This window comes from Triturus cristatus, chromosome 7 (genome assembly GCF_964204655.1).
Source record: "Triturus cristatus chromosome 7, aTriCri1.1, whole genome shotgun sequence".
NCBI classification, from domain to species: Eukaryota; Metazoa; Chordata; class Amphibia; order Caudata; family Salamandridae; genus Triturus; species Triturus cristatus.
Genome location: NC_140590.1, coordinates 1257834570 through 1257860017, shown reverse-complemented (window position 1 = coordinate 1257860017; position 25448 = coordinate 1257834570). Strand labels below are relative to the sequence as shown.

General features: G+C 48.3%; 1 protein-coding gene across 1 annotated transcript in view; it reads left to right on the top strand.

The window, feature by feature from the left end:
* The first annotated feature begins 4004 nt into the window (after window positions 1-4004).
* CTF1 (cardiotrophin 1) overlaps window positions 4005-25448 on the top strand; it is a 163759-nt gene continuing 142315 nt past the window's right edge. Inside the window, exons 1-2 of the mRNA XM_085615105.1 lie at window positions 4005-4063; window positions 23313-23381. Of these exons, the coding sequence (XP_085471231.1) occupies window positions 4005-4063; window positions 23313-23381 (128 nt within the window). The remainder of the gene's footprint in view (window positions 4064-23312; window positions 23382-25448) is intronic.

The following is a 25448-nucleotide window of genomic DNA, read 5'->3' as shown; positions in this document are numbered from 1 at the left end:
TAAGACCATGCTCTAGGAGAGGGATTAAACAAACAATGGATAGCTACGACTGGGCTCGAAACTCAGTACGATGGTGGCAGTCGTTTCAGTATTCCATCTAATGGCACCAATAATGTTGTCTTCTGTCAGAAAGAACATGGATAGAAAACTTGAGGAACAAACATTATCTGCTCTTTATCCAAAGTCGGCATCAGCAACAATGACCGTTGACAGTTTGTCTTAGAATCGCTTGGCCACAAGCGTTCCAAGAGGAACCAAGTCAATTGGAAAAGGAAATGGAATATCACATGTAATAAACAACACTTTATTTACAATAAAGTAAAACACAACACCCCCCTCTTAGGACAGAAATATGTTTAGTTACAGCAAGTCATACACTTTACACTTCACTCTATATTACTGAGCTGGGACTCTACATAAGGATTCGCCATCTCCTTCTGGTTTCAATGCATCAGAGAATTATTTTTTCAAAAGGCGGCAGGTTCTATAGGGTCAGCGATCACATGGTCTTTGAGTCATAGGTTGAACAGAACTTTGGCCCAGTAAAGCATTGCGTACTGTATCCCCAAATTGTGAAGCTTTTTCTCGAAGTGGGGGTACATTTCCCATGGCCTCTTTATACTCTGAGTGAAACTGGGGTAAAAGGCTATTGAGACACCTGCATGCTGGATACTGCTCTTTTACTTGACCTTTTGGAGAAGCCTGTACCAGTCCCTGTTGATCAGAAGCTTGGCATAGATGGGGTGGGACACCCAGTGCATGTCTTGCGTCCCGTGTGCAATGTGACTTCTCCAACAGAAAAATAGGCGAGAGATTGATGCACCCAAATATGTCCATAAGTATTTGTTCACTGACGCCTTCAACACACACCAAGGACACTGACTCAGGAATACCAATTATTTGTAGGTTGATATTTCAAGAGCATGCTTCCAAGGCTTTAGTTTTATACTTGATTTTCTCTAGCTCCATTAACATCTTCTTAGGTAACTCAAGCTGTGCTGCTGTGTCATCTTCCAAGAAGAAGACCCCTCAGATCCACCTCCTCATTCATAACATCCTCTTGAGATGCCACAGTTGCAGAGTACTGATCTCTGGCGTGCCCCTGACAGTGCATAGCATTCTTTACTTCAAAGGTCCATTTTGGTTGCTTAGTGTCCGTATTGACCATCCTACCTGAATAGGGTTGCCCTGCTTTACTAATGTCATGTGCCCCTCAAGATTTCCCTTCACAGGGTAAGGCCACCAAATGACTCCATGTACAGGCTTACGTCGGCTGACCTTCAGGCCCGGAGTCCAAAAGGAGCCTCACAGAACAAGTGTCATGGGGTGGGGTCTACTGCGGCCAGGCTCAACACTATAAGACTCATGCGGGGACCCTCAGTACCAAGCAGTCTTAGCGGAAGGTCAACTACTCATCAATCAATGGGCAAGGGAGATCCACCACGTTCCCACTGCAGGCTACATCTCACTATTTAGTTCCAAAAAGCAGGCTGATTAAAGCAATAGGGACTGCAAGTGTGCCACCACTAATGGGTGCTATGGACTCCTTCTATGCAGCTGCATTATTTCAGTTATGACCACAGCCCAGCAAACGGACAGCTGAGGGTTCACTTGCCATGCTGTACTGCCAAGTAGTGGGGTGTGTTACAGGACCATCCAGCCGGATAACTCACTGCAGCACCACCACAGGGCCTTAATTTGAGCTGACAATTTTTGCCCATCTACGGTACTCCAAGTCAGGACTTCACGACTGACAGCTCCCACTGATCGTAAGTAGGTAGTGGAGGTTAGCAAAACTCAAACAGATGCTGGAGGTAATAGAAAACAAGGTGAATGTGGAGAGTCGAAAGAAAGTAGAACACGAAATAAATAAATGAAAGAGAAATACAGAAAAAAGAAATCAACAATGAAAGACAAATAATGTGTGTAACGAAAATAAGGAGAAAAATAATAATGGCAAACAAGCACTGGCAAATCCAATAGGTCTCGCCTATGTAAGAGCTAGTGGCTTTGCCAATGTGTTTTAGCCATGTTGTACACCACAGTGGCGGCTGTTCAGCATGGCTAAAAGTAAGTGGTGTAGAAGAGACAGGAGTAGAGTGGCGAAGAGGGGAGTGAAATGGAATGTGACAGAATCGAGTGGAGTGTTGTGGAGTGTCATGGACTAGAGTATTATGGAAAGGAGTGTTATGGAGTGGAGTGTCATGGGGGCATAGAGTGGAATAAACTGGCGTAGAGTGGAGTGTCAAAGAGTAGGGTAGAGTAGAGAGGCGCAGAGTGGAGTGGCGTAGAGTACAGTAGAGCCGTAGGTAGGAGTGGAGTGGCGCAGAGTGGCCTAGTGTGGAGTGGCATGTAGTTGCATAAGAGTGGAGTAGAGTGCTGTAGAGTGGAGTGGTACAGACTGAAATGGTGTAGAGTGTCTTAGAGTGGAGTAAATGAGAGTGTTATAGAGTGGAGGGGAATAGAGTGGAGTGGTATAGCCTCTTCGCTGCGGCGCAAATTCCGCCGCAGCGCTGCCGCACTGCTGGACATTCCATTCGTGGGCATGGTCATGACGTCTTCCGGCTGTCGTCCGCACACGCCCATTGTGACTCATGACGGCCGGGAGACGTCATGAGCATGGAAGAGGATAGAGTGTAGTGCTGTAATGTAGAGTGGGGTAGAGTGAGGTGTGTGGCGTAAAGTGTCAGAGTGGAGTGGCAGAGTGGCATAAAAAGTAGCATGGGGTGTCATAGAGTGGAGCAGAGTGGCATGGAGTGTCCTAGAGTGGAGTTTTGTTGTTGAGTAGTAGAGTGGAGTAGAGTAGTAGAGTAGAGTTGTAGAGTGAAATGGCATAGAGTGGCCTAGAGTGAAGTGGCTTATAGTGACATAGAGTGGAATAGCGTGTCGTAGATGGAGTAGAAGGTCATAGAGTGGAGTGGTGTAAAGTGTCATAGAGTGGAGTGGCGTAGAATGTTGTGGAGTGGAGTAAAGCATTAAAGCAGAGTGTTATAGAGTGGAGGGGCATAGGGTGGAGGGTCATACAGGGGTGTAACACAGGCCCCCACCGTCCCCGCGTTGCGGGGGGGGCCCAGGTCGCCTTACTCTGGAGGGGGCCCCCCATCCACTTCTGAAGCCGGCTCGCAAAGGCTGAAGAACAAAACATGACAGCTGCTGCCTGGCTGAAGCCTGCTGTACGGGATGGGATATCCCAGCACTGTGAAACACATAACAAACTTGCAAAATCAATTAATATTGGCAGAGGAGGCCCTCGGGAAAACGTGCCTCCATGTCTCTTTATGTCAGTGAGAAAGGAAACTTCTGCAGAGCTCAGGGTGAGAGAGGGTAAAGACAACACAGGGAAGGAGAAAGGCAAACGAGAAATAGTGGACACTTTAAAGGCACAGGTAAGAGGGAAAAAGAGAAAGAGAGAAGTGCGAGAATTAGTGTGAGGTAACAAAGAACAGGTTATATACAGAGAGAGGTGGAGAAGTGGGAGAGGTGAGAAAAAGGCAGATGAGAGATGAGACAGGTGCGAGACAGAAATAGGAAAGAGACAGCTGCCAGAGAATTAGAGTAGAGAGGTGATAAATAAGCAGGAAGGTGGGAAAGGAATAGGGTAGAAAGACAGAGAAGAGACAGGTGTGAGCGATAGACAGGTGAAACACCATGGGGAGCGATGGAGGGGAGGCAAGTTAAAAATGTATAAAAGAGAGTGCGAGAAGAAAAGAAATAGTTGAGAGAGAGACAGAGAGTGAGTGAGATGGGGCTTGGTAAAGAGACAGCCATGTTATAAAGAACAACTGAGGATAACAGTGTGGAGGAGACAGATGTGAGAGAGATTGCAGACAAGTGAGAGACAGTTATAGATAGAAGGGGAGAGAAGTGATAGAGCTAGAACAGTAATAATGAAAGACAGTTAAGAAAGAGACAGACTGTTGTTGGGATGGAGATAAGTCAAACACAGATAAGAGATAAGGAAGGAGAGATTTGTGTGAGAGAGGTGAAAAAGACATAGAGGAATTATGAGAAAGAGACAGCTTAAAGGACACACAGAGGAAGAAGGGCTTGGAGGGGAAGACAGGTGAGTGAGATAGTGGGTGGTTAAGAGAGAGAAGAGAAAAAAGGACTGCAGAGTAGAAGAGACAGAGATACTGAGGAGACAGGCGTTTGAGAGAGATGAAGAGAGGGGAAAGACAATTGAGAGAGGTAAAAAGTGTGACAGATGAGAGAGGTTATAAAAAGAAGCCAAGAAAGCAATAGCCTTGAGAGAGCATAAGTAGTCACAAAAGAGAGGGATGAGAAAGAGACATACAGGTTAGAGAGAGGGAGGTAAGAAAGGGACAATAAAAAGAGGTTATTAAGCTACGGAAAGTGAGAATGGGGCAGCAGGGAGAGAGAAAGTGATGGTGGACATGATCAAGAGACAGGTGACAAAGAGACAGGTGGGAGAGAGAGTAGGGTAAATCAAGAGACAGATACATATGAGAAATAACTGAGAGAGAGGTAGAGAGAGTAGAGAGATACGAGACAGCATGGTGATACAGAGACAGGTTAGAAAGAGCAGAAGGGGTGGGGAGAGATAGCGAGTTGATAAAGGGACAGGCATGAAATAAAGAGACAGGTATGGAGAAGAGGTAGAAAAGAGGTAATTACATGATTTTTGAGTGAGCGATAGCTGAGCAAGAGTGGGGAGAAGGGTGAAAGAGGTAATAAAGAGATATATATGTAATCAAGAAACAACTGATAGGAAAAGGTAGCGGTGATGATAAAGAGACATGAGAAAGAGGGGGTGAGAGAGGAAACAGGTTACACAGAGAAGTGTAATATGGAAGGGGGAAAAGACAGACAATCCAGTGGAGGAGAAATGACAAAAAAAGCATGGAAGAGAGGGCAGAGGAGAGAAGTGAGATAAAAGACAAAGAAATGGAGGGGTGAACCATAGGACAGGGAAGATGTGAAGTCGAGAGTAAAAAGTGAAGTCCACATGAGATAGAATATTAGTAGGAGAAGACACAGATGGGTAGAATATCTACGGGAAGGGGAAACTTGCAGAGAAGTACAACACAAAGGAGAAAAGTAAGCATGTCCTATTAAAAATATAGATTAACTTTCTAGTGTTATATTATGGAGAATATGTATATATTTAGAGTGTTGGCCACTGTACAAAGAACAGCATCACCCAGCAGAACTCATCCGTAGCTAAACATTTCCTAGAAATGGCTGGTTTTTAACAGTTACTCAGTTGCCTAGTTCTCCAAAGGCAGTATGTAACATAGGAAAACCACGAAGATGGCAAAGAAGGCTCCACTTTTACAGTATTTCAGAGACATAGGTCTCATTGAAGCTGAATATCTCAAATGTCTTCTGGGGCAGTATCGTCTAATGACTTTTCAAGGCACAAATCTCCTTTGTTATAAATAGCTTTATGGGCCAGACATAGTACCTTTAATTCTATGAAGCACAACATAATGTGGTTTCTTCACTCTGTAAATCAATCACATAGCTTGATCTTGTGCCATCTGGAACATGTAAATCTATCTAGCAGTTATCTTGACATGAAGGACGTTGTCATAGGCCATACAAACTAAAATGATAGCCCTCATAAATGCAGCCCTTTTCATTGAGCCCAAGAATGGAAGACGATTTCTGGCCAATCTGGACTAAAAACTTCTGTCCTAATTTTGGGAACTAAAAAGTTGATGGTCAGTATAAACTCTCAGGTTCTTAATGGTAGAGCTGGTTCATGAAGCTGCATAAGTAACGCCGGCCAAGAAAACAGAGATTAAGATAGAATAGCCTCTCCATTATATGATATTTGATTTTTTCCACCACTGAAAGTTGGTTTACTTACTCTTATCCCCACAAGAAGCTGTAATTTGCTCTCCCTCTATTGTCAGAAATGAGGGGGTAGAATACAATCCACACTCTAAAATGGTGCATGCCTTCTGATTTACAAGAAGACACAGCACCAAGCCTCAGGATGACGGCAGTCTAATTTCTGCCTTTCAAGACTGCGTCTTCTAACTTGCCACTACGAAAGGTTCTGGAGTGAAATGGTAATCAGCAGTAGAGTTGACCAGCTGTAGACTAGACAGAGATGGCAAAGAAACCAGAAGCCTGGAATTATGCACTGCTAGTTGAAATTCTGACCTGAAAATGCCTGGTAATGAAGGTATCTGTCTGACCTGGGCTAAATATAGTAGGTAAGTAGAAAAGTTGCACAGTGGAACTGAAAAGGCAAAAAAGGATAATTTGGAACTGAAAGACTGTAGGAAATCTGGAAGAGTGAGAGAGTACATGCTAAAGGGTAGTCAAGGAGAAGAATGTGGAGCAGTGGTGAGCAAGAGGGCAATTGAGGATGGTTAGATGAGCTGGAGAGGTTCTGTACTGCAACGAAACACTGTGGAACACTGACAGTTGGAGCTAAACTCCTTTTTAAGTGTACTGATACTTGAGCATGTTCAAGGGATCAGAGTTTTCTTGAAGGCATTTGCTGTATTCCGTTTACTGACAAGAAGGCATGCGCAAGACAACAGCTAATTCTGTGCTTGCTGGTGAAGGCAATGATTCCGTGATTGAATGTTGCCACCGAGAGGCCACAATCTCTGTGAGCCAGTAAGAATGTGGGTACAGAGCCTGGAAACTACCTCCAGATGAACCCTTATTTGGGTGTCATCTATTTACTGCTGAACGTCTAGTACAGTTGAAAGTCCAGCCATATATCCTTTAAAAAACAATGGATAAACTGCAGAACCTTGTGGCAGCTCAAGAACAAAGCTCCCTCACCGTGGTCTAATTATCATAATCACTAAACCGAGTCTAAAGCTGATTACAGCCAAGCTTTGTACCTCAAATCTGTAGGGAACAGTTTTCCCTTTCCAGAAAAACCGTGATCTATTGTATGATAGGACACAGACAGGTTCAATAAAATAAATGACTGTCTCTGTACCATGCCCCAGTTGAAACCCTAATTAACATTTACCGAGTAATTAAAACTTACAAACATGCTGCATGTCTATTTCATCTACCACTTCCTCCGACACGTGATCAACACTGGCAAATAAGAACTTGGTCTAAAATTGGCAGTCATCCATGGGAAGACCTTCTTTTTTTAAGGTGGGGACTCACAGCAGCTGTTTTAATCTATTGTGAGACCACACCCTCTTGCAATAACAGGGGCAGATACCACAACATGCTGCTGGGCAGAGACCCAACAGTGCCTCACTCAGTGAAATATGGAGAAGAAATTAGAAGTCCTGACTAGGAAATATTCATATGTTGGGCTGGAATATAATGATCTTGTGTTGAAAGGTAAGAGTCCCAGTTGGTCACTAAACTCTGTGAAGGCAATACCATCAGGAAGAGGCCTGATGGATGAGTAAGCTAACTGAACCCCTAGCAGCACGATGTTATGGCTTCCATTATTGTGGTGATATAATATACCTTTTGTTTTTTCCTATACCTAATGGAGCTGCAGATGCTTCCTACAGCAAGCCCTGTCTTCCTAAAATTCTCTCTTCCTCCACCTTCTTTCTGATATTCTACACATCTGCCTTTGGTGATAAATGGACGAACTAAACCAGGGTTTAAACTTATGCCTATTAGATAGACTGGCTGCCTCGGACGGAGGCACCAACATGTTCAAACGTGTGTTTATTGCTTAATAAAAAGCCTCAAGGTTTCTGCCTACCATGTCCCCAAATCCTAAAACAAAGTGTTGTGCTAATCATTGCTCAGTGCTTAGTGCTTTTGGCTTTTGCACTACATAAGCCTCCCGATTGATTGATTTTCATTCTTGTCTAAAGTTCTTTGCATTCCGCTCTGCCATTTCCTTACTTTAAAAAAATCTTTTTAGATCTTCTAATTTCCTCTCTGCCAGCACAAGCATTGCATACACTAAGAACAATAGTAATTTGTCTAAGATGCCTCTCTTTCTTGTATCAGTAACATACCTACTCCCCAGTTTCCCACCCAGTCTGGTTGATGCCATTTAATGTGTGCAGCCTATCAGCCATTTTTCACTTGAGGTACAACACAATCTCAATCCACAGCCTGAAGATTTGTGTAATCTGGGAATAGATCTGCTGAAAGTGTCTATATGTTGTGTGGTTCTGAAAGTCCTTGCAAAGGTGAAAGGTGAGGGGCATAGATTGCATGTAGGTGGGCAGGGCCCCTTCATTTCACCTTGCAGGGGGGCCCCCTAAGGTTTTGTTGCGCCACTGGTCACAGATTCAGATCTCGATGGGGCAAACGCAACCTTTCATCATTCAAAGTAAAAACAGAGTACCTTTGAATCGGGCTATTACAGCTCCTGTCATTCGAAGCACTTTAAGTGTCAGCATTATATATTAACAAAAACATTCTCAACGACATTAATATGAGGTACTGATGAAACGGAGCCAGGTGACAGCTGATGCCCTGCCCTCAGGTGGATAGAGGATGCAGCTTCCAGGCTCCCTGGCATTCTGCCACAGCGACACCTCGAGCACAGGAAAGCAGAGGTCCGGTTACTGTGGCCTACATAACACCTGAGGCCTCAACGTAGGTTTTGTGTTCAGCTCTTTTGTGGCATCCGAGGATGTGTGCCGAGTTCTGAAAACCTGGCCTGGAATGCCGTGACCGGCCCTGGAAGCATCAAACGAGACTTGTGTCCACCTCTGAAAAACGCACATCGATAAAGATGATTCAACTAATGGTATCTTGCTTTTTTTTTAATAGATGGCGCAACGCTACACATTTCGACCCTTCAAAGCACATAAAACAACAGCTGGCATTACACCATTTTGTGGTGCGCACGTGTAATGCATCTAGTGCTGGAGTATCGCGGGTCGCAAGCCTCGTCTCCAGTATTGGGAGATTAAGGGGGGAGAGGGGGGCAAGCCGACACCAGACACTTTATTGTGTGTGAAAAAGGCCGCTTTATTGAAACAGGTGCATATCACAATTTAACTCCTTGGCCACTGCCTTACAAAACTAACGCCTCGCTATACAATAACCTCCTGACCCCTTGTGTTTTCCCCCCACCCCTACGATCCCCACATCATTTCCCCCATCCCCCCAAAATACAACATAACCTTCCATAACCAACATATAACCCAATCCTACACCATGTAACCTTTCCCAACTCCCAAACTCCCCTGACCGTAACCCCTACCTGCCTTTAGTGCAACTGTAACTAACCAACCTCTAATCTAAACTTATCCAACCTGTCTACCCTTTACCTGTCCCTGGACCCACATTACCAAAACTCTAACAACAAACTCTAGCCAATCCCGGCCAACTGTCAACCACCCCGCCACCCAGGAAAAGGGGGGAAGTGTCGGCGACTGCGCCTCTTCCTCCCCTTTTTCTGCCCCCCCAACGCGCCGCGACCCCGCATGACCTAACGCCTATACACTCCCAACAGACGCGCCAGCACTTCTCTCAACTCCAAAAGATACAGATCCATTCCCATCCTGGACAAGTGCACCCCATCATCCCTGAACATCTCCCTCGCATCGTATCGAATGTCCCCGTGTGCCACGCGGTCAATCCCCAAATGCCGACAAAACCTCACCATCTCCGTATTAAGTTTTCGCCGCGCCTTATCTACCGCACCTGGGTTCACTGCCCCCCTCCAACTCCTCCGGGGGACAAACTCTGTCCACACGATTGAACAACCCGCCCATCTCTCTTTAATCAAAGCCAGGTCCTTCTTCATCGCCCGCATTAGTGCCAACCCTGTCTCCCTTACCATATCGTTTTCCCCCAAATGAAGAACCAACACGTCTGGGCACCGACCTGCCCTTAAGATCCCATTCAACACCGGCACTAGTTCCTTCCAACGCATCCCCCCCCTACTCCTCCACCCCACAGAGAACACATCTTTGTTGAAACCCAACCGTTCCCCAAAATAGCTCTCCTGTGCCTGCAATTGGGCCCTCCTCACGAACGAGTGCCCCACAATCCAGATAGACATTTCTCGGGCCAGGGGTCCCATAACCGATCCTGAAAAGAAAAACAAGAATGAAAACCTGACCACAACACTGAAAAGCTCCGCTGTACTGTGTAACGTCCCCTTTCTCCCCATTTATTTTATTTTTTTTTTTTTTTTTTTTTTTTATTGTGTCGCCCCCCCCCCCGTCTCGCTGCGCACGTAACGCTGGTAGCAATTCGAAGACCACCTTCCCAACTTCATGATTTCTTCCCTGCCCCAACCCCTCGCATGCGCCTCCGACGCCGCCCCAATGCGAAACGAGTGCGTGCCAAAACCCTTTTCTTCGACCCCCAGAGTCCTAAGTGCTTTCCTCAGTATTGCCAGTAATTGCGAAGCTTTAACGCCTCGCCCCTGCTGATGGGAGAAGACCAGTCCCCCCAGACCCCCCGCGCACGCTCTCCATCGCATACCCCAGCGGAACGGACACACCCTCGGGGATCGCCCTTTCCTCAACGTAACCCACTTCCCCCGACTCTTCTGGTCTGTCTTTGCCTTTCGCAGCCAAATGCTCACTACCCGTTCCCCAAACGATACCTCCTCCCAAGTAAAACCCTGTTCCCCTTTCGCCCCCAGAAGCTCTGACACCCGAAACGCCCCAAAAAAACATCCAAGACATGAGCGTGGCGAACAGCAAGGCCTCCCCACTGTCCCAGCACACCGCTGGCAGAACCCCCATCACCCTACCTAAGAGCTCCCATGACAGAGGCCTCCGCACCTTGGCCACTCTCCCACATTCCCGCGCCCAGCCTTCCAAAATCCGCGCCCCCAGCTCCCCCGCGGATGGCGCATAACCCCACAACAGTTTGCCGATGAACGCAACCCCCGCCAACTTGCCCACTATCGTCACCCTTGTCAAACCCCTCTCCACCAAATCCAGAATAAATTGCACCACGTCTTCCCGTCTCTCCGCCTCGGAGGCCCGCCATCTCGCCCCCGCGCGAACAAACTCCTCCCATGCCGCCCTGTATGCTAGTTTCGTTGACCGCGCCAATGAACCTAGAACCAATTGTAGCATCCGGTATTGCCTACTTCCCAGAGTTGGTTCGGCATCCTGGTCGGGTTCACGTCCGCGTCCTTGGCGAGCCCACGGAATCTCCCCCACTGTGAACGAGACAAAGCATCCGCAATGTCATTGTCCACTCCTGGCACATGCACCGCGCGAAACGCAATATCATGCCTCAAACACCCCAGCACAAAAACCCGCAACAGCTTAAGCACCTGCGCATCCCTCGCCGACTGCCTGTTCACCACCTGGACCACTGCCATGTTATCGACCCTGAACGTGACTTTTTTGTGGGCCAGCAAACCCCCCCACAGTGTGACTGCCACCACTAAGGGAAAGAATTCCCAAAACGCGATGCTCCTGCCTCCCTCTAACCAGTCCTCGGGCCAGGGCTCCGCACACCAGCTCCCCTGCCAATACAGACCAAATCCCTTGCTCCCCGCTGCATCCGAGAAAATCTGTACGTCCCATACCATGTCCACCTCCCTCATCAAAGGCACCCCATTGAACTGGTGCAGGAAAAACTGCCACATGCGCAAGTCCTCTCTCACCCCTGCTGACAACCTCACGTGATGGTGCGGAGGCCTCTGCCCCTCCAGTGCGCGCCCCAGTCGCCTACAGAACGTCCGCCCTACTCTGACCACCCTACACGCAAAATTGAGATGTCCCAGCAACACCTGTATGTCCCTGACCGTCACCTTCTGTCGTGCCAACACCCCGGTCAGCAAACTCAACATGTTTTGTTTCTTTTCCTCCGGGAGGCGTGCCTCCATGCGGACCGAATCCAATTCAATACCAAGGAAGGCCAGTGCCGTACTGGGGCCCTGCGTTTTTTCCGGGGCCAGCGGCACGCCCATGTCCCCCATGATCTCATGGAAGCTGTCCAGACCCTGCTGGCAGTCCGCGGAGTCTGAGGTGCCGACAAAGAAGAAGTCATCCAAGTAATGTGTCACCCCTTGGTGACCCGTTCGTTCCGTAAACAACCATTGTAGGAACGTGCTGAAACATTCGAAAAGTGCGCAGGACATGGAGCAGCCCATCGGCAATGCCTTGTCCACATACCAGTGACCGCCGAATTGTATGCCTAACAGATCCCAGTCATCTGGATGCACTGGCAGCAACCGGAAAGCCGACTTGATGTCGCACTTTGCCATCTGAGCCTTTGCGCCCGCGGACACCACCAGTGCCATGGCCACGTCAACCGATGAATAGGACACAGTGGCCGCGTCTTCCGCAATAAAATCGTTGACCGACCCACCTTCTGGCCATGACAAATGCTGAATGAGGCGAAACTGGCCTATCTCCTTTTTAGGTACCACCCCGATGGGTGACACAATCAGATTGGGCAAGGGCCACTCGCAAAATGGTCCCGCCATGCGGCCCTCTTGCACCTCCTTGTCTAGTTTTGCCTGTACCACTTGTGGATGCTCCCTCGCTGATCGCAAATTATCTGCCCATCTCCGGACCCTCGGCCCCTCGTACCCCAATCTGAACCCCTCTTTGAACCCCAATCTCAGTGTTTCCGCCGCCGCCCTGTCCGGATAGGCCCCCAACGCCCCCACCAACTGCTCTACCCTAACCGGAGTATGAGCCCTTTGCCCCAGCCCCTCTCGCCCCCCTCCCTCCCCCTCCCTGCTGTGACTGCTGCTGGGCTCCAGCCTTAGGGGCTCCCGACTGCCAATGCTGCCCGCTCTGGCCCGGACCTTGTGTCCCCCAACACTTGACCAGCGGGTGTCGCTTGCCGCAGCCCGAGCATTCGTGCCGAAACTTACAATATTCTCTCGTGCATAGGCCTTTGTTAAAGTCCCAGCAAGCCCCTTTGTCTCCTGTCGTCCCTCTGCCGGCTCCCCCCACCCCCCGCGGGTGGGACCCCCTCGAAAGGGCTGGTACACAAGCGGCAGCCCACTGGCAGTAAAGATAGTCTTCCCCGACCCCGCCAGGCCCATGGTATGCTGCCATAAATCCGTATCCAGCTCTCCCCATTTTGCCTCCGCATCCCATGCCATGCGCGCCCAGAATTCCTCATCATACTGAGCCCAGGCATATCCACCCCCCGTAATCTGTGCCTTCCTAATGACGTCCATGTATTTGAACATGGCCACTGACCTCTCCGGAAACTTCTCGCAATACACGCTGGCATATATCAGAAAAGCCGCTGTCCAGTTTTCTATTGTCAGCGGCACCTTAGGCCTCTTTGCGAGCTCAAATTCCTCTTCCTTCGAACCCTCTTTCGCCCTGACCTCCCTGTGCAGGAGTTTGAGTATCTCCACATACTCCCCTTTCCAGATCCGTTCCTTTGTAGCCAACATCAAGTGCGCCCCCAAGGGCTTGGTCACTCCCATATATGGTAACCGCTTTACCTTCAATTCCTTACTCTCCAGTTTTGTCTCCTCTGCCTTTGCGTCCCCTGTTCCCTTCTCACTTGTCCCCTCCTTCTTGGTCTGTCCGCTGTCGCCCTGCCCTACGCCGTCCGTGCCCACAGCCACATCAACCACATACGTACCTTTGCGCAATCTTTCCCCTACGTCCCCCTCCGCCCCCGCCCCCCCCACCCCTCTCGACACCATCCTTGGCCGCCCGAGCAAATGTGCATTACCTGGCGCCAATGTCTCCGTCCGTCGCTCCTCCCGGCGTCCAGGCCTGGGGGCCGAGCTGCTTTCCCACCTGGATGTCCGACCCGTGGGCTGCGCCTGGCGTCGTGACACCTGTAAGAAACTATCCACAACATTACTCGGCCCCCCGTCCCTACCGTCTCCCACCTCACGCAACTCTCCTTCCTCCATACTCTCCTCCTCATAGTCCAGAGTCTCCTGCCCCGCACCTTCAGCGCTGCCCGCTGGTAGTGCCACCTGTCTCCGTGATACAAACAAAGTTTCCTCTCCGGCGTTCCTCCGGCGCTGTCCCCCGGGGCGCTGTGACCCCGTGGGTGTTGGGGCTGGCGAGCCCGTCACGGGCCTACTTGTGCCAGCCGCGGCGGGATCCCTCGCCGGTACTGGGCACGCCGCCCGAGGCTCCACCCTCCCTTCTCCTTGGCGTCGCCAGGCCGCTCCCAGCCCTGCCAAGTCCGGTACCCCGCGATGCTCCTGCTGTCGCTCCGCTACCTGCAAAGAAAATGAATGGTCTGGTGTGCTGGGCCTACCTATCTTCCTTCTCCCATCCCATCCCCGCTTGCCAGCCCCCGACGACTCCGCGACCCACGCCTTGCCCACCGCGCTCAAATCCCCCACTTCGACGTCCTCCCCAGCTCCGTCGTCCCCGTCACTCCACTCCCCCTGCCCACTCCACCCCAACCCCTGCCCGCTCGGCCCCCCCCCCAACCGCGCCACCCCCTACGCCTCCCCCCCCCTCCCCCCCATCTCCCCCGTACCTGCGCCCTTGGCCCCCACCCCCGAGGCCCCCCCCAAACCCTCCGCCCACGACTCAAAAATATCCAAGCCGTCCCAGTCCCTCTCGCTGCCCTCTGACTCAAATAACACGGGGGATTCCCCACCTGTCGCATCCCCCCCCAGGACCCCCCCTTCCGGGCCCCACCCTCCGTCGTCGCACTCCGCCAAGCCCCTGACCCCTACGCTCCCCCCCACTGAGCTCCCTTCTCGCCCCCCCCGCCCCTCCCCGATTCCCCCCCTGTCGCCTCCTGTCCCGACGCGATCGCCCCCCCACTTAAGGCCGCGCCCCCCCCCCCTCCCCTGCCCCGCCGCCTGCCGCCTATCCTGCCAATCTACTCTATTCCCAGCCAGGCCCGAGCTGCCCACCCCCCCCGCCCCCCCACCACCCTCCCCCATTCCGCTACTTCCCAACTCGGGGCCTCGTGTCTCCACGCTGTGCCTGCCCCATAAACCCCTTCCTGTGCTGCCGTCTCGCCAGGGCCTTCCCCACACCTTCCATCTCCCTCCTCCTGCTCCGCCCGCCCCCGCGCGCTCCGCGATCCTGTCATCGGGCCTGCCCGGCCCTCTCTCGAGCGTCTCTTCGCCCCAGCCGTAACCATGGCAACGGCCGCTCCCCGGCTCGAGGAGCGGCCCGCGTAGGACCTGGGCCTCTCACGTGAGGCGTCCTGGGCCTTCCCCCGTCGCGCCGCTCGTCCCCGCCCCCTCCCCGCCTCCAGGCCCCTAGCACTCCCATCCACACCCGACGCAGACCCGGAGGCGGCGCTCCTGGCATATGCGCCGCCTCGAACACTCACCGCTACACGCGACGGACTCCCGGGTGGCGAACAAGCCGCGACGGCGGCCGCCACCCCCGCGGACGCGCGCCTCGCCGGGCGCTTCGTCCAATTGGCCTCCTGGACCAGCAAGTCCATCCTCCCTGCCTCGCTCAACAACCGGATAGCCTCCAGAACACGGTAGTCGCCGCAAGACATGTCTCCAGGTACTTCTAATACCCCTACTCTCGCCTACTACTACCCAACAAACTTCAAGAAAAACTTTAAGCTAGCGCACCCAGCCACCAGGTCACCAAACCTAAAATGGTGGCTGGGAAAGCGCGCGTTTCCCTTATAAAACCCTTGGGCTACTACCCCTGGATTTGGGCTACATTTGGGCTATCCCTCAAATGTAGCCCAATTACTTACAAAATGGCCGTTCGGCCACGCCCCCCTCTCCCCCCTCCCAACCTGCCCGGGCGGCAGACCTCGCGGTGCTCGGCTGCCCCCCAGGCTCCCATTGTGTACCATTCTGGGCACACATCTGGATTATTGCGTCTCATTCGCGAGGACATTTCTGGAGTGCTCGGCTCCGAGGGTCACGTTTGCAATTCTGGGTTGAGTTCCAGAGGCCTCTTCCGGGGGGCTGCGCACAAGTGCTGGAAGCCTCTCCTGCGGGGTCGTGGGTAGTTATGGAGGCCGCGTGCGCGTCTCGGGACCTGGGATTCTCTGCCCAGGTCTCGGCGCTCTCTTAGCATCCGGAGAAATAGCTAAGCGCAAATCTACATTGATTCAGAAAGGCCGCCTGAGGCCGTCTTTTTGTGTCAATTGTGTAGCAGTGTTTATTATTTTATTTTGAATAGTTCTTAAACTTTATACAAAGTATATATTATGTGCTATATCTGATCTGACAAGGGCAATCAGAGAACCAACAGCAGTGGCGCGAGCAAGACGCATCTGGGTACAATACATGGCTGCAGCTTCAAGAAACGGAAGTGATCACTTTGTCTGGGAGCACATCTGATTTTCTTATCAAAAACGAGTCAGCAAACTTCCTATCCGCTTCTGATTTTTTATTCACTCGTTTATTGCATTTCGTTCTGGGATTTATGGCCCAGCCATATATGTCAAGAAGACTGCAACTGCCGTATGCCATTCTGAGCCCGGACGGCCCTTTCAGCTGTTTCTTTTATCGAATGTACAAACAGAGGTGTGGGAAGTGTTTTCCCTACGTGTGAAGCTATGTTTGCAAAAGGTCAATGCAGCCAGGGCGGGCCTTTAGCATGTGCGAGTTGGGATCACGCCTAGGGCGCTGACCTGCAAAGGGGCGCTTGAGCTGTCTGCATCAGTCTTCCTACGATTTAGGACTATAGAAAAGTGTATGTAAACATTTTTTTTTAAGGCTGCTGGCGCTCCTGCCTGGGTTTTCTTTATGGAGCACCTTTCTCCTGCTCCTTCCATGTTTTCATGACATTGGCAATTAAAGAGGGCTAGGGGAGGGCGCAAAATGTGGCTTCGCCCAGGACGCTCGCCGAGCAGAGGCCAACCCTGGACGGGGGATGGGGCTGTCGGTGGGGATAGGCCTGCCCGCACCCTCAATCAGAAGTGAAGTGAGACTGCGTGGCAGCAATGCCAGCCAAGCGCCATGTAACCAATAAATGCCAGGATATCCGTTTGGCATCGAGTCCAACAATTGTTTGCTGAAGGTACTTGTGAACGCATGATCTTAAAATCTTTCTGTTCCCTTCTCAGAGACTTCTGTTTTCTCTTTTACTAATCTTTCTTCCTTTCTGTTATCTTTCTATGCAGTTTTTCCTTCCGCTCCTATTTTCTTTCAATCGTCTCTCTTTTTTTTTTCTCGTTTTCTTTCTTTCTCTCTCCATCTTTGATGTCGTTTTTCTCCTAATATTGTCTTTATCCTTTTAGTTATTTCCTTGGTTTTCTTCTTAATTTCTATCAAATCCGTCTTTTTTAACAATTATTTTCCTTATGCTTCTCTTCTTCAACAGTTTCTTCTTCCGTCCTCTCCTCCCTTTGTGATTTTATTTTTTTCATTATCTTGATTTTCTTTCATTTTTCTTTTGTGCTTGTTTTTCTTTATTACTCTACTACTTGTTTTTCTTTCTCCCTTTTCCTGGCTGCCGAGTGGATGCATGCAGTTTGTGACATCGCCACCCGGTCCTTGCTGCTTAGCCAAAAAGACTTTGCATTTTGGTTATTTTAGTTTTTTCATTTACTTTATAAGTCTGGACTTAAAAGTCCAAAATGCAAAGTATTGTATTCTAAAAATCCAAGACTGACCGAAGGTTACTGAATTCTGCTTGGCAGCTGCTACGCTTTTTTCTCGGTTTTCCTTTCATTTTTAGGTTGAAGCGTCTGGTTGTGAAAAGATTTCTTGTGGGTATTCTGAAAGCTTCCCTGGGAATGTATTCCACCCCATTGCTTAGCATTGGCCTTGTGTTGTGTGGCTCACATTTTCTGGCTTTATTTGTTCTAAGCTGTCCAGCATGTTTCCCCCTCCCACTCATCTGTGGAGCAAAGCTTGTTCACCATTGCTCCTTGTATTCTTCCATGAGTCTGTACTTTTTGTACACAGGGATTTACATTTTGTTCTTATCTTGTCACATTTACTGTGCGTTCAAAGACAGGGGTCAAAAAAGGAAGCTTGATGTTGACTTTTCTTTCTCTGACCTCAAAGTGAGATGAAATATATGACAATCTTGACAGGTACTGGGAAAGAAAACGTTTTTTTTCTAGCACACAATAAAATTTAAATGTCTGTAAATGAAGTGTGCAAATATTTTAGAATGTATCAGAATTAGGAAAGCACAAATGAAGCATATTTTCTGTAATTCGGAAGTGTGGTGAAAACAAATATTTTACTACGACAAAGCAAATCAGTACAATAGGTGATGCCATTTCCACACAGATTCGTTTGTGTGTGCTGTATATTTTTATCAGTAACACTGTGCATGCAAAAGTAATGGTCATTTCAATTGAAAATGTATTTTCTGCAATGGCAGTGTGCTACCACACCATGTCTACTCCACACTAAGACACTCTACTCTAAACCACTCCACTCTACAACACTCAACTCCACTCTATGCCCTCCATTCTATGCCCCTCCACTAAAGCCACTGCACTCTATGCCATTCCACTGCACAACACTCTACTGCACTCTACAACATTGTACTCCACTCTTCAACACTCCGTGACACTCCACTCCACCACACTCTTCTCCACTCTAGTCAATTCTATACCGCTGCACTCTAGGCCACTCTACACCACTCTAAGGTACTCTACTCCACACTCTAACAGTTTGCTGCACTCTAAAACAATGTATTCCACTCTACGACATTCTAGGGCGCTACACTCTACAACGCTCCATGCCACTCCACTTCACTCTACGACACTTTACCCTATGACACAACAATCTATGAAACTCTAGTCTACTCTGAAACTCCATGTCACATTTTACGCCACTCCACGCTACACCACTTCACTCTGACACTTCATTCTGTTCTACGCCACTGCACTCTACACCACTCCAATTTATAGCTCTACACTCTACGCCTCTCCACTCTATGACCAGACAGAGGCACTGCGCACCCGCTGTTCTATTTCCTGAGAGAGAAGCCTACCCCTTCACGTCACACGTTTTGCAAATGTTGCATCCTTATCCACATCACTTCTGTTGGAACCCATAGCTGTCAGCTTGCTTCATTAACGTGACTAGAGCCTGCGATCCATCTGTCTGGTGCACAAATATCTCTGCCGAAGGTGTGGCCACCCTACAAGCTATCAAACGCAGTGAGCCTCGAGGCTGGCCTGATCTAAACCTCTGAACTGAAACAAGATTCAACTAAGTCATGGAATTTGAATGTTTTTCCTTGAAAAAGCTCAGTGGAGCAAAACACGTGTCATCTGTGGGTACACATATATGTTTTACCTCAAAATAAAAGAAATTTGAATATGACTGAATCTAAGAGCATCTTTGTTCTAAATACAGGAGTGGCAGGATACCTTTTTATCCAAGCTGCATAGACTTACTTGGCTTGGAGTCTAACCCACTGGCATAGTTTTAAGTGGGCCAGGCTCTGTCAGGTCTCAGACCCGACAGTAATTAAAAACAGGCTTTGAAACGGGTCTCTTTTCGAGCTCTACATTATTGGCCTTAAATGTACTGGTAAAAAGACTGAACGAGTTCACAATTAATGTAAAAACCCTTAAGGTATTGCATCTTAGTGATGCAATCCCTACTTACATTTCAAGTTTTACGTCATCATGCTTTCTCTAAGAATATTTGTTTTCAAGATGTTGTGTCTGTAGTTTTTGTTTCTTGCAAGATATGACCCTTATGTAGTGAATAGTATGAGATGAGCAGCCTCCTGTCTGAGTGAGTTCAGATTGTGGGTCCCTGTTGATGAGGGTGCACGTGTTTCTCACAATGCCTGTCAGTGGATCACAAAACTGTCAACTCACACGGTGCCACTGTATGTCACACAATTTCGTGTCCCTTCATATGGTCACTGGTGAGGAGCCGAAATCACACAGTGGCAGGAAAGACGACTGGAAAGCACTGCACAGAGCAGCTTTCCAACTCTTCTTCGGAGGCTGCAAGCAGCCAATGCCCATTAATTTGTATGGAAACACCCCAAGACATCCTAAAGTCTCAGCGACCCCTTGTTTTTTTGAGTGGGAGAGAGCGTGGGGGATTTCTGGAGTGCAGAGTGCCTCTTCAGTAGCTCTAGGTATGAGGCCTTCCAAAGCCGCACCCCCTCATAACATGGTGGAATGTTTTGTAAATAGGCAGGACTAGGGTCATAGAGTAGTGCAGACTACATGCACATGCAATCCTGGGCGCCTCCGTAGAGGGCACAGACTGATAGTTGCTTGTGTGCCAATGGCATTTGTGGGAAAGAGAGCGATATGCAGATTGAGAATTTCTTAAATATGTAGGGAGAACAATGGCGTGAGAGACTGCCGAAGACAGTGGTGTGGAAGGAGAGCACGTGTGTGTTACACACGCTGGAGGCCACTACCCCTTCCACCGCTTTAGTAATGTTTAATTCCCAATCTCATATATTCAGAATTGAAACATTTTCATTTGTAATTATTTACTAAAAAATCATTGTTGTTATTCATTCATCTAATATAGTTAACAAGCATTGACAAAGCCTATAGGACTGGCTTATTTTAGGTACATATGTTTATTGTTGTGTGACATGTATGGATCAGCAGTGGCCGACACTGATGAACGTGGTGGGCGAGGCGGGTGGGGGGGACCCGACAGACGACGGAATAGGTATAAATAAATAAATAAATAATACCTATTCTGTCGTCTGTCGGCTTCCCCCCCTGCCTGCGCCCTACCACCCTTACCTGTGCCGGCTGCCAGTGGTTTGGAGGCAGTATTAGAAAACTCACAGAAAGGAACTCAAATACTGGCCAGGCGGCCCGCTGTGTTAAGCACAGGATTTTAGCTTTCATGTTTTATGCTATGCCATGATTACATTGGCCACACCTCTTAGAAAGGATTCCTAGTTGATGCGCTTCTTTGGCTACACCCCTTTTAGAGACTTCCCCCTCCCCACACTCTTTTTTTAATCCCACTTTAAGCACAGCTCGTGGCTATCGTTGGCACACATAACTCCCACACTACATGAAAGATGTGCTGGACCAACTATCAGTTCTGACTCTTTCCACAGTCCACTATAAATAGATTTTTATCAGCATGTCCATCAGCATTATTTTGTATTAAACTTGCATTTACACATTGTTTACTACCCCCAGATGAGGAGCTGAAACATGATAAACTACCATAAAGAGATTGGAACCTTTTAGCTGGAGGGTTCGCACCTCTCCAGGGTCGGACTGGGCAATATGGCAGTGCCAGAAGACCTGGTCTGACAGGTAAGCGTGTGGGACAGTTTTTTGGCTGTTGTGAACTAGTTTTATAGTCTAGTGGGCTAGCATTAAATTGTTGAATTGTTTATTTTACAAATGCATGTAGTCTTCCATATCTTGCAAGACACCTAGATGGCATGTCTTTACAAGTTCAAAACTGCTCCAATTTGCACTATGTGGGCTACTTTTTAGCCATCTCAGGCCAGATGTACAGAGCTTTTTTTCGTTCGCAAACAGCATGATCGCCGAATCGGGCTGTGTGCGAACACAAAAAGGCATTTTTTAATGTACAAAGGCCCAATTAGTGATTCAGTAACCTGTTACTGAATTGCAATTTGGGTGTGCGATTCGGTATTAGGAAGGGGCCTGTTTAGGGCGTCCCTTTCTAATACCAAATCACAGCGGTATGTGTGAATGTTTTGCCACCGAAATGCGGTCGCAAGACATTTGCATTTTACTGCCTACTTCAAGTACGTGGTAACCCATTCGCAAATGGGAAGGGGTCCCTTTGTAAATGTTTGTAACCACTGCCTACTCTTAATTAATAGAAAGAAAACTTTTAATTTTTCTTTTCGAAATGCATCCCATTTTACTTTAAGGAAAACGGGCTGCATTTTATAAAAATAATTGCTTTATTGAAACGCAATCACGACATGGTGGTCTGCTGACCCCAGCAGACCAACATCCCTGTGACTTTTGCGATTGCCAATAGGTCGCAAACCGAGACCTACTTCATGAATATTAATGAGGAAGGTCTATTTGCGACCTACGGGGAATCACAAAATGTGTAAAGCACACATTTGTGCATAGGTGTTTGCGATTAACAACTACCAAATCACAAAAATTTGCTATTTGGTAATCGCAAACGATTACCTACATACATCTGGTCCCTGATTCGGTAATGAGGGCCACTTTTATTTTGGTCTTGGGCCTTTTTAGGTCTCGCCTGACCCAGCGCATGCGCTGGTCTGGCGAGACTTATTGAGAGGGCTCCAAAAAGTGCAACCAGGCCAGCCTAGAGCTACAGTGCATGTGCGCGGGCGCACGTGCCGTGCTTTACCGCGATTACTTTCACTTTCGGCCGCTTTGATGTTTGATTGTGATCGTGATCGCGTTCACTTTCGCGGCCGCTTTGCATAGCCAATAGGTCTCGCTTTTGGGACCTTATAAGTATTTAGTTATGCAACTGTTGCATGGCTAAACACTTATAAGGTCCCAAAGGCGAGACCTATTGGCTATGCCAATGCTTGTTTCTATTTCAGTCCGAGACTGCACCTCTCCCCCTCTTATTCACCTCATCTGTCTCCGAAGGTGATGCTTTTATCCAAATGAGCTATTTGGGGCTTGAAGGAATTTGTGATCTGCAGGTTACAGAGATCTCTTCCACAGGTGCATTAACCCTCTAGTCGTGGATCGAACTCGCAGGCAGCACGCCGACCTCTGAAGCAAGAGCCATAGCGAAATGAGACACATCTATCACAGCAGTCAGTGAATGCGGTTAACCCGATGAGCTATTTACTACCGTGTTTCTTAACCTTGTGACTACCGTCAACCTCTAGTGAATCAGCACTGGAATGCGGGGACGCCGACGAGTTATTATTGGAAGCTGGGACCCCTGTCCTAAGCAATTTCTATGATCTGAACTTCAAAACAATACACAAAATACAAAAAACAAGTATACACCAAAAAAAAGCTCAAATATTGAAACATATTTTTTAATTCACAATCAAATATAAAGTTTTCACATTTTCAATGTTGCTTCTTGATTTGTATAAACTTAATTCATTTTGATGTATTCATTCTAATATTATGTAACTTTGTAACACAGCTGCGGCCCTCTGAGTAGGCTTTGTGGACCCCCAAGGGTCCACAGGTTAAGGAACACTATGTGCCAGGTTTGGAGATTCACCTGTGATGTGCAGGCGGCACCCAGAGCTGCGCAGCAGGTGCATTCGACCTCGGAGACGCTTCATTGGCTGGCTAGAGGCCCGCTGCTCGACATCAGTGCGATGGAACTTTCAAGGAAGTTCTTAGGAAAGGTGCCTGCGATGGGGGTGTGTGTGTGGGGGTGGGGGATATTCTGGCTTTGAACGTTCTACTCCCTCGCCCTGTCCGCCTTGGCGCCCCTCTCTGTGGGGGGGACCTCTCCCCTTATTTCTGAAATGGATCCTGTCACTTGACATCACGGTGGTGGAATTTCAAAGGAATGGCAGGGGGCGGGGGATTAGGGGCGGAAGCGGAGGCCTGCCAAGTCCAGAGGAGGGATTACAGGCACATGGACTGGGGGAGGGAGGGTTTAGTTAAAGAGACCAGGCGGGCGGAGAGTTTCAGGAGAGACGCCCGGGCTTGTGGCAGCAGCATGGAGATCCTGACAGGTACGCGAATAACACGATGTTGACTTTTCCCCACTAAAACAACATGCTGTGCGCTTTGTCGCGCTGTCTAACCGCGTGCTTCGTGGGGAGGAGCGGAGGGAGGCGGGAGGCGTTTATATGTATTCACCTCACGCGATCCCCCGTCTCTTTCCTACATTTGGATGGCAGTGCCTTCGCATCCCTTTAGTTCCGGCCTTAAGTAACTAGAAACTAAAAGTTTTAGACAGACTTCAGTCAGCATCCTTCCGGAAGTATTTTTAAGTGATCGGCTCAAGTACCATCGGCGGGTCACAGGGTTTGGTCCTGAAGAGGATTCTTTGGGTGATCGCTGCGTCTGCCGCAGAGATGTGTGTACAACCTACCGGGCAAAAGTTAAAATCCAGTGAGATAACTCGGCGGGTTAATGCCGATCGCTGGTCTTTGGTGGGGGATGAATGTGTCCACGCTATATTGCAGAATGCCCTCCGCCACGCAAAACACACTCGAGCCTGTCTGCTGTTATGCAGGTAGGGTTCAAGCAGACACGCACAATACGTGTAGGGACACACTTCCCTAGCTTTCATACCTCCTTCTCTTCCTTGAAGTTGTGGTACTGGGAGGGGTAGGTGCTGTACATTCCTTGCTCCTGGGAACATTCCAGGCTGGTCCAACCCCTCTCGGGTTGTGGGTGACCTTGCATTCATTCGCATAGGCATCAAATCCCCTGTACTGTCTGGCACAGACCGGATATATCAAGTGGTGACCAAGAAGTCAATGTTTTCCAAACTCCCAGAAATCTCTCTGTCAGGTATACAATTTGTTTGACTTCATCGTTTCTTCAATACTTTTCATTCGGCTGGCTGTTCTGGCTAAAGACCATAAAACAACAGAACCACACTCGAATCCCAACTACAATATTTTATTTTGCGAAAGCGTTACAGAAGTTGAACAATTATATAACCAGATGTATGTTGCGCAAAGAGGATCCCTATCCCCCATGACAATAGTAAGAGAAGCGGTTCTTGGGCAGAAACTTCCCTCACTGCATTTCTTTTTCCTTTTCGCCCAGCATGCCCCCATTCTCCCACTTCTACCAGAGGAAGGTGCATTGTGACTGTACCTCTTACAGAAGTGCTTCCCAAACCTTTAAGAACCACAACCCAATTTTTAGAACCACAAACTTTTGCGACCCACTTTAGCTTTAATGGACATGAGGCACACCATTTTTTAAATGTAACAAAAGCATTCTGTGGTAGTGCAGTGTCATTTACAAACAGCACAGTTTCCATTGAAATAGCCACTTAATTTGCACAAACATATGGTTTTAGTGATACAAATATATTGCACACAAATGATGATGTGTGGAAATCAGGATTTGGTGAATATTTATTACCTGTGCATCACCAAGTAAAGTAACTTCCTATTTAAATTTTTGTTTCCATAACATTTCAGAATTACTTGCTTTTCTAATTGCTGAATGTGTGAAGTTCATTCACAAGTATTTCAATTTTGTTGTGTGTCATAAAAAAGATGACATCCTACAACCTTTCCTTTCATATGCTGTGTGCCCCAGCAAGATTGTCACATAATTCTCTTTACTTTACTGACTGCAAAGTGAGAGGAGTTTTTAAACACCAATCCCCATGTTAAAAAACACCAATTTGTCAGAAAACACAGCCTGACACCTGACCTTTGTCTTTGAAGGACAGCAAATGTGACAAGATAAATGCAAAATTTAATGGCATCTTTATTTATTGCTTGGACTTTGACAACCTACCAAAATCCGTCTCACGGCCCACCAGTGGGTCGACACACAGTTTGGGTAACACTGCCTTAGAGCATAGCAGCATCTTATCATCCATTTCCAATATATGTCTCTGGTTTACACGCATCAATTGTTTTCCAAAAACTCTTATATTCGTTTTACACTACTGCAAGGTCTACCTCTCCCATAGGATAGCATTGGAGTTACCTTATAACATTTATTAAGCAGGAATTTTTGAAATGGGAACAAGTAACCTGTTCATGTCTGGTGTCTCTGGAAATGGAATTTAAAATCCTAACTTATGGTGAAGTAGGATTTTGAAT